General features: G+C 46.1%; 1 protein-coding gene across 6 annotated transcripts in view; it reads right to left on the reverse strand.

Annotated features, from left to right (window-relative positions):
• Positions 1 to 8,421, reverse strand: part of MPP4 (MAGUK p55 scaffold protein 4) — a 37,913-nt gene extending 29,492 nt beyond the window's left edge. For 3 of the 6 annotated variants that reach the window (XM_028752024.2, XM_028752015.2, XM_028752008.2), the window contains exons 1-3: positions 7,855 to 8,421; positions 5,215 to 5,326; positions 1,161 to 1,282 (exon numbers count right to left, since the gene is read on the reverse strand). In XM_028752024.2, the coding sequence (XP_028607857.2) occupies positions 1,161 to 1,282; positions 5,215 to 5,299 (207 nt within the window). In that variant the 5' untranslated portion in view covers positions 5,300 to 5,326; positions 7,855 to 8,421. The remainder of the gene's footprint in view (positions 1 to 1,160; positions 1,283 to 5,214; positions 5,327 to 7,854) is intronic. The other 3 variants (XM_028752033.2, XM_028701503.2, XM_028701512.2) reach the window with 2 other exon arrangements.
• Positions 8,422 to 9,242: the final 821 nt, after the last annotated feature.

Below are 9,242 nucleotides of genomic sequence, written 5' to 3' on the forward strand. Positions count from 1 at the left end.
CATATACTGCTTACAGTCCCAATATTATTATGAAATTTCCTGAAACTATCAAATAGGATGTGGGTTAGAGTGGCTGGGTAAACCCATCCAGGTGGGTGGGGTATAAGTAATAAATTAATTCTTTCTTTCTTTATTTATTTAATTATAATTATAATTATATCTTAATACTCTCATGTTTAAATGGGAAACATCTGAGTTTGGGAAATGTTTGCAGACAGGAAGCTGGAAGGTTGATTGCCTGAACTGGTTCGATCGTTTTGATAAGGCTTAAGGATCCTTCTGTATTTTATATCAGGAAAAAATTGCCATATTTTTCCGTGTATAGGACGCCTCCATGTATTTTTAGGGACTCCAATTTAATAAAATAGGGGGGAGAGTGCCCCGTGTATAAGGCGACTCACAGTTTTTCACATACAGTGGTACCTTGAGTTACATACGCTTCAGGTTACATATGCTTCAGGTTACAGACTCCGCTAACTCAGAAATATTACCTCAGGTTAAGAACTTTGCTTCAGGATGAGAACAGAAATCGTGCTCTGGCGGCGCGGCAGCAGCAGGAGACCCCATTAGCGAAAGTGGTGCTTCAGGTTAAGAACAGTTTCAGGTTAAGTACGGACCTCCAGAACAAATTAAGTACTTAACCCGAGGTACCACTGTAATTTTTAAGTAAAAAACCCTACTCTTATACACAGAAAAGTACGGTAATTTATACTTGCATCTACAGAATGGATCTGCAATGATTATTGATCATTGGCGGGGGGGCTGCATTATCTCTCTATCCATTGATTTACCATATTTTTTGCTCTATAAGACTCACTTTTTCTCTCCTAAAAAGTAAGGGGAAATGTGTGTGCGTCTTATGGAGCGAATGCAGGCTGCGCAGCTATCCCAGAAGCCAGAACAGCAAGAGGGATTGCTGCTTTCACTGCGTAGCGATCCCTCTTGGTGTTCTGGCTTCTGAGATTCAGAATATTTTTTTTCTGGTTTTCCTCCTGCAAAAACTAGGTGCGTCTTGTGTTCTGGTGCGTCTTATAGAGCGAAAAGTACGGTAATCACCCCAGCCCCCACATTGGCAAGAAATGAGTAGCTCTGAAGATATAGTCAATTTCTATATACTAACAGCTGCCAAATGACTTTGCTTGCACTGGAAGAGATCTTACCTTCAAGAGAGCCTGCAGCCACGGAGATCTCAGCAGGTCATACAAGACACCAACACCGTTGACATCTCTCTTATAGAACAGACTCAGTTCATGCAGGACCAGAGAGAGAACATGAGATAAACCTAGCCCACAGAAAACAAGCATGAATATTTATGGCATCATTTCTTTACCCAAATTACAGCTTCAATCGAAACCCCATTGCAAATCAGGTTTATTATCAAAATTTACAGACTTTCGGCTGCTTGCAATGATCAAATCAAACAAAAGCAATAGCTCAACACAGGAAGTTAATGGACTATGCAGAACTAGATAAACTAACAGGAAGGATTCGAAACCGGTGGGACCAGAAATTCACGGAAGACTGGAGTAAATTTACAGACTACTTTAAAAGTATTTGTGAAGATCAGACAACGTTTGAAGGTTTGCAAGAAGTTTTGTGAGGAGTATTATTGGAAGTATTGCAAAAATGGACAAGGGGGAGGATGATTTGTTAAGAGATGTAAAGGCAATATAAAGTTAAGAAATGCATAAGAAGTGGTTAAAACGATGGATAATTAGAGGTGCTGATGGAAGTCTAAAAAGATTGTATAAGTGATACGTTTTGTGGTACATTTTATAATTTATATGTTAAAATCTATCTATCTATCTATCTATCTATCTATCTATCTATCTATCTATCTAAAGAAATAGCTCAACACAGTGGATGCTTCAAGTGGTTTCTCCAAATTGGCTGAATTGAACTTATTGGTTGCGTATTTCTTGTCTTCCTAGGTAATAAAAGCTTAGAGCTTTGCCTAAAGGCAAGAGCCAAAAGATTCTCGTTCTGTAGCTCTTCACTGGTGGGGCAGAGCCAGTGACCAAAAGGGGAGAAGAATGTCATCATTAGACTGCTTTGCTAATGCTGTCTGCCTTGAAACCCAAGACTGTGTAATATAAAAGGGTGTTCTTTGGACTTGGCAGGGGCACCCTAGATTCAGGTTTTCATGATTTGTTAATAAGTTAGCATTTCAATTTTATAAACATTTTAGTAGTGGATTTGTCACAGTGCATTTAATTTCTGAAGGCATCTTTATTAGTTGTTAACTTTTAAAAAAAGGGAAAGATGATGAAACACATAAGCAGTTAGGGACTTTGTCTCTCTATGCCTAAATCTAAACAAAGCAGAATTTATTCTCTTCTCATTTCTCAGCTGTTATCATCAACATAATTTATCTTTAAATATTTAGATATTTTATACCTAGAAGAACAGCTTCATAGAATAAAACTAAAATAAGCAACAGCCATAAAACCACTACATCAGATTAAAATGCAATGGTGCAGCAGTAGAAATACACAAAGTAAATTGGCTGAAATACCAGTGTAAAAGAAACTGCATTATTCCCATTGGGATATCAGTCTTATAGAATGGTCCAAAGGCATATGATGAATTTATTTTATTGACGCTAAGCCGATTTGATCAGACCAGTGGCCGAATGGGAGACTGCCTAGGAACTCCCCTTTGGGTTTTGAGCTCAGTCTCAAGTCTAGCCATTAGGCCTTTTGAAACAGATGTAAGCATTTCAATTAAAATAGGTATATACAGTGGTGCCTCGCAAGACGAAATTAATTCGTTCCGCAAGTCTCTTCGTCTTGCGGTTTTTTCGTCTTGCGATGCACGGTTTCCCATAGGAATGCATTGAAAATCAATTAATGCGTTCCTAGGGAAACCGCCTTCAGACCAGGTCCGGGGACAGTCTGTCCCCGGACCTCTTCTGAAGGCTGGGGGGGGGGGGGAACAAGGGCTTTTCTTCCCACCCCCAGCATTTTAAAAAACCCCGGGACAGCGGAGGACTTCTCCGCTCTCCGAGGCGATTTAAAAGCCCCTGGGAAGGCAGGCAGGGGGGACAAAGACTTTCGCCCCCCGCCCGCCTTCAGAAGGTGTTCCCGCCCCCGCCCCGCTTCGGAACAGCTTTCCGAAGTGGGGCGGCTGGGGCAGGTGTCCCCGCCCCCCCTCCCCACTTCGGAACAGCTTTCCAAAGTGGGGCGGCTGGGGCAGATGTCCCCGCCCCCCCTCCCCGCTTCGGAACAGCTTTCCGAAGTGGGGCGGCTGGGGCAGATGTCCCCGCCCCCCCTCCCCGCTTCGGAACAGCTTTCCGAAGTGGGGCGGCTGGGGCAGATGTCCCCGCCCCCCCTCCCCGCTTCGGAACAGCTTTCCGAAGTGGGGCGGCTGGGGCAGATGTCCCCGCCCCCCCTCCCCGCTTCGGAACAGCTTTCCGAAGTGGGGCGGCTGGGGCAGATGTCCCCGTCCCCCCTCCCCGCTTCGGAACAGCTTTCCGAAGTGGGGCGGCTGGGGCAGGTGTCCCCGCCCCCCCTCCCCGCTTCGGAACAGCTTTCCGAAGTGGGGCGGCTGGGGCAGGTGTCCCCGCCCCCCCTCCCCGCTTCGGAACAGCTTTCCGAAGCGGGGCGGCTGGGGCAGATGTCCCCGCCCCCCCTCCCCGCTTCGGAACAGCTTTCCGAAGTGGGGCGGCTGGGGCAGATGTCCCCGCCCCCCCTCCCCGCTTCGGAACAGCTTTCCGAAGTGGGGCGGCTGGGGCAGATGTCCCCGCCCCCCCTCCCCGCTTCGGAACAGCTTTCCGAAGTGGGGCGGCTGGGGCAGATGTCCCCGCCCCCCCTCCCCGCTTCGGAACAGCTTTCCGAAGTGGGGCGGCTGGGGCAGGTGTCCCCGCCCCCCCTCCCCGCTTCGGAACAGCTTTCCGAAGTGGGGCGGCTGGGGCAGGTGTCCCCGCCCCCCCTCCCCGCTTCGGAACAGCTTTCCGAAGTGGGGCGGCTGGGGCAGATGTCCCCGCCCCCCCTCCCCGCTTCGGAACAGCTTTCCGAAGTGGGGCGGCTGGGGCAGGTGTCCCCGCCCCCCCTCCCCGCTTCGGAACAGCTTTCCGAAGTGGGGCGGCTGGGGCAGGTGTCCCCGCCCCCCCTCCCCGCTTCGGAACAGCTTTCCGAAGTGGGGCGGCTGGGGCAGATGTCCCCGCCCTCCCTCCCCGCTTCGGAACAGCTTTCCGAAGTGGGGCGGCTGGGGCAGGTGTCCCCACCCCCCCCTTCGGAACAGCGTTTTAAAATGCTGGGGGTCGGGAGCGAAGCGCTGCCGACCCCCAGCATTTTAAAATCTCCCCGTGTCCCGGGAAGATTTTAAAATGCTGGGGGTCGGGCTGCCGACCCCCAGCATTTTAAAACCTTCCCGGGACATGGGGAGATTTTAAAATGCAGGGGGTCGGCAGCGCTTCGCTCCCGACCCCCAGCATTTTAAAACCTCCCCGGGACAGAGACTTCTCTGCTGTCCCTTGGAGATTTTAAAATGCTGGGGGTCGGCAGCGAACGCTTCGCTCCCGCCCGCCAGCATTTTAAGATCGCCCCCGGCAGGCGGGGGGAAGGCAAGCGGGGGGGAGCAAAGACTTTTGCCCCCCGCCGGCCTTCAGAAGAGGTCCTCTTCTGAAGGCCGGCTGTGGGCGAAAGTCTTTGCTCCCGACCGCCAGCATTTCCCTATGGGCTTTCGTCTTGCGATGCAAGCCCATAGGGAAATTCGTCTTGCGAAGCGCCTCCAAAACAGAAAACCCTTTCGTCTTGCGGGTTTTCCGTCTTGCGAGGCATTCGTCTTGCGGGGTACCACTGTACCGTATTTTTTGCTCTATAAGACTCACTTTTTCCCTCCTAAAAAGTAAGGGGAAATGTGTGTGCGTCTTATGGAGCGAATGCAGGCTGCGCAGCTATCCCAGAAGCCAGAACAGCAAGAGGGGTTGCTGCTTTCGCTGTGCAGCGATCCCTCTTGCTCTTCTGCCTTCTGAGATGCAGAATTTTTTTCCCATTGTTTTCCTCCTCCAAAAACTAGGTGCGTCTTGTAGAGCGAAAAATACGGTATATATTTTCAAACAGACAACAGGCTTTCTAGTTTGTACAACTGGACAGCTCTGGTATGGTGGTCTGCAGTTGCGCAGATTTAAGTGAAAAGAAGAGGAATACATATCTACTATTACATTCATCTATTTTTTTTATTTAAAAAAGAGAATAAACCAATGGGTCGCACCATTTTCATGGCTACGCAACAGGGCAGCTTTCTCCATCTTCTCCCTCATCCTTGGAGTTTCTGCACGTTTCTCTGAGTGGATCATCTGAGCTGTATAAAATCAGAAGCCGAACTGGAAAACAAAGCAAAAGAAATAGTTTATATAGTTAAATTTGAGTTTTTAATAACACTTCAGAATGAAGACTGCGGGGGAATTGAGGTGGATGCAGAATACCTTCTTTGAATTTTAACTGTTAGATGTGTAAAATTTTGGAACCCTCTGTCTGGAATAACAACACGAAGAAAATACCACAGGTCTCAGTACAGACTGGGATGCATTTACGACAAAAGTATTTCCAAACGTCATTAATGAAGCAAATAATAAAAGTTTGCTGTTGTAGCCAGTGCTTTTTTCCTATAGAAATGTTTAGGGGGTACTCTCATTTTGACTCAAGAAAACCACCATTTTATAGTTCAAATCAGGGAAAATAAATACAGTAAATGGACAAAAGTACAAAGATTCGCAAAATGTTTAAGGGTATGCATACCCCTGCGTCCCCCCAGAAAAAAAAGCACTGGTTGTACCGTTATACTGGCTATGTTATATTTAAGGAATATCAGATTGTTTTCATCTTGACATGTGGCTCATACCAATTAAAAACCCAATATTTATTTAGTGCTATACAGTACTTGCAACTAGTTTCACGAGATTTACACACTTCTGAGATTTTTAAAAAGTTTGCCTTGTTTGTAAAGAGGTAAAGGACCCCTGACAGTTAAGTCCAGTCATGAATGACTCTGGGGTTGCGGCGCTCATCTTGCTTTACTGGCCGAGGGAGACGACGTTTGTCCGCAGAGTTTTTCCGGGTCATGTGGCCAGCATGATTAAGCCGCTTCTGGTGAAACCAGAGCAGCGCACGGAAACCCTGTTTACCTTCCCGCCGGAGTGGTACCTATTTATTTACAGTGGTACCTCAGGTTACAGACACTTCAGGTTACAGACTCTGCTAACCCAGAAATAGTACCTCGGGTTAAGAACTTTGCTTCAGGATGAGAACAGAAATCGCGCAGCAGCGGCACGGCGGCAGCAGGAGGCCCCATTAGCTGAAGTGGTGCTTCAGGTTAAGAACAGTTTCAGGTTAAGAACGGACCTCCAGAACTAATTAAGTTCTTAACCGGAGGTACTATTGTAGTTGCACTGCTAGGTTGGCAGGAACTGGGACTGAGGAACGGGAGCTCACTCCGTCGCGGGGATTCGAACCGCCGACCTTCCAATTGGCAAGCCCTAGGTTTAGACCACAGCGCCACTGTCTTTGTACTAAGACAGAAAAAGACCCAGACGCAGAGAAGGGCAAGCAGTGTCCATTTTCACTCTTCAAAAGGTACCAGGTCAAACAAAAATTGCAATGCATGTACTAGTTGGAATACAAGCAACTACACTGTGCAGAAAACAAATATTGATGTTTCAAGATTCCGAAGAAGCACAATATCCCAGAAACACAGCCTTACATTGTGGGTTTTCTAGAACCCCCACAATGTGACTAATGTGCCTTTGCCATGTTAAAAGCAACAGCAACTAAAGGAAAGCTCACCATGACCATGTTAGAGAATGCGTGGCTAACATTAACTCAAAAACCTATACGTAAAAAGCTTACGTTTCAGAACAGAACATATGTGAAAACAGCAACTACAGAAAAGAGGAGGCTACATTGCTCACTATTTCAAAAAGGCAAGTGTCAAGAGAGCTATGCATGCAAACTCAATCTATTTCAAGGAATGGGTAAAAGAAGGAGAGAATATATTTCTCTAATATAGAGAAATCAGTCCCTAATTTGCTGTGAAAATGCTGCTAGAGGGTCACTGGTGTCATAAGTGGTTTCTGGAAGGGGTAAACAAACAGATAAAATAAGTAGCCATTTAAGGGGGGGGGGGGTAATAAACTGAGGTTGGCATCCTCTCAACCTTTCCCAGCACAGATGACTTTGGACAGCTTGTTGTTCTAAAAGTACCATATAAAGTCTTCAAAAAAATAGTAATTATCCAGGTCATAGCTGTCAACTTACAGATTTGAAAATAAGGGACCAGCAGCCTCGAAAATAAGGGATCAGCAGCCAAAATAAGGGATCAACAATTACTTTGATAAAATACATATTTTGTTGCGTGCAAATGGCTTTAGATACCTATTAGGTCCATAAATTACCATATAGCATATATTCAACACAAAAAACAGCAACAATTTGTTGTTGACAAAGCACAGCTGGACATAGAAAGGGCCCCATTACCTTCAGTAGCTTATTTAAGGGACATCATCAATAAGGGACAGCAGCGGGACATGGCGCTGGGATAAGGGACTGTCCCGCCAAATAAGGGACGCTTGACAGCTATGATCCAGGTGGAGGAAAGTGCAGCAAGACTCCTTGTCCTTTAGTGAAACTTCTCACTATCTGAGCTTGCAAGGAATTGCTCAGCTCCTAGTTAAAAGCTGTCATTGACCAGCTGAATTGCTTGAGGTAGAATTCTTCCCACTCACTCAGACAACACCATCACTGTATAAAGCAGCAGTAGAAATATATATATACAGCCAGTTGTGCCACAACAAACACTCTCCTAGCTCCCCTAAAAAAAAAGGGGGGGGTGCAAGAAATGTAACGTTATACCAACCTGGAAGAGAATATGCTGTATAATTTCTTATCTTCGGGTTTATCCACACAAGACAGCAGCCATTTTACGTGGCTTTGTTCTGCCGATGTATTACCCCAATCTTCTTATCGGAGGCAAAGGAATTACTGTCACTTTTACTGCCCTTCTTAGGACCTATATTTAGAACTCGCTTCCTTTCTTCTGCCGTTCTGGGGACTCCACCGTCATTAAAAGATAGCTAAGGAGAACAGAGAGAGATGGGAGGAAGATGCGAGAGGCAGGCGCAGTTGGGAGCGCGTGGAAAGCTGAGTGCATGTATCCCAGTGTCTGAAAAGTTAATACCATAAGATGGCAAATCGCTGCAGATAGGAGATAAGGATAGAAAGGGGAGGGAGTGTGAGAGGGGGGAGAGGGAGGGGAAAGAGGAATGGCTTGATAATGCAAACATGTGCCAGAGGCTGGAGAAGAGGTGGGGGAGACAGCAAGCAGTGTGGAATTTTGTACTTTGTGGCTGGTTCTTGATTTCTTGGGGTGAGCCGGAAGTGATGGAACGGAACTGTTGCTTTGGTTCCACATTATCTTTTAAAAGCAGCAGCAGCAGCAACGATGACTGCTTTTTTTTCTAAAAGAAATGTTTGGGGGTACAGTGGTACCTTAGGTTACATACACTTCAGGTTACATACGCTTCAGGTTACATACTCCGCTAACCTAGAAACAGTGCTTCAGGTTAAGAACTTTGCTTCAGGATGAGAACAGAAATCGTGCGGCGGCAGCGGGAGGACCCATTAGCTAAAGTTGTGCTTCAGGTTAAGAACAGTTTCAGGTTAAGAACGGACCTCCGGAACGAATTAAGTACTTAACCCGAGGTACCACTGTACTCTCATTCTGACCACCATTTTATAGTTCAAATCGGGAAAATTAAATACAGTAAATGGACAAAAGTACAAAAATTCACAAAATGTTTAGGGGTATGTGCCCCCCTGCATCCCCCCAGGAAAAAAAGGACTGCTAATAATAACTACAACAATGAAAATAATCCCACCCCTCTAAATAGCAAATGTTGGTTGTGAAATTTCTCTCTAAGATGGCGAGAGTGTGAGTTTTAGTAGGTTCCTGGCTGTGGTTTTTTTTACTAAAAAAAACTAAAACTGCAAGATTTCTTTAAAAGTAAAGGCTGCACACTCCAGAGCTATACCCTCCAACATTTCTCAAATGAAAATAGGGACGTCCCGTTCCATAATGATAATTTTACGATTTATACCCCCCACACATCTTACTGGATTGCAGCAGCTACTCTGGACAGCTTCCAACAGATATAAAAACATAACAAAACATTAAACATTAAAAAAAAACCCTTCCCTAAACAAGATTGCCTTCAGACTGTTCGGGAGTTGAATAACTCCATACCT

The sequence above is a fragment of the Podarcis muralis genome, chromosome 1, assembly GCF_964188315.1.
Source record: "Podarcis muralis chromosome 1, rPodMur119.hap1.1, whole genome shotgun sequence".
Lineage (NCBI taxonomy): Eukaryota > Metazoa > Chordata > Lepidosauria > Squamata > Lacertidae > Podarcis > Podarcis muralis.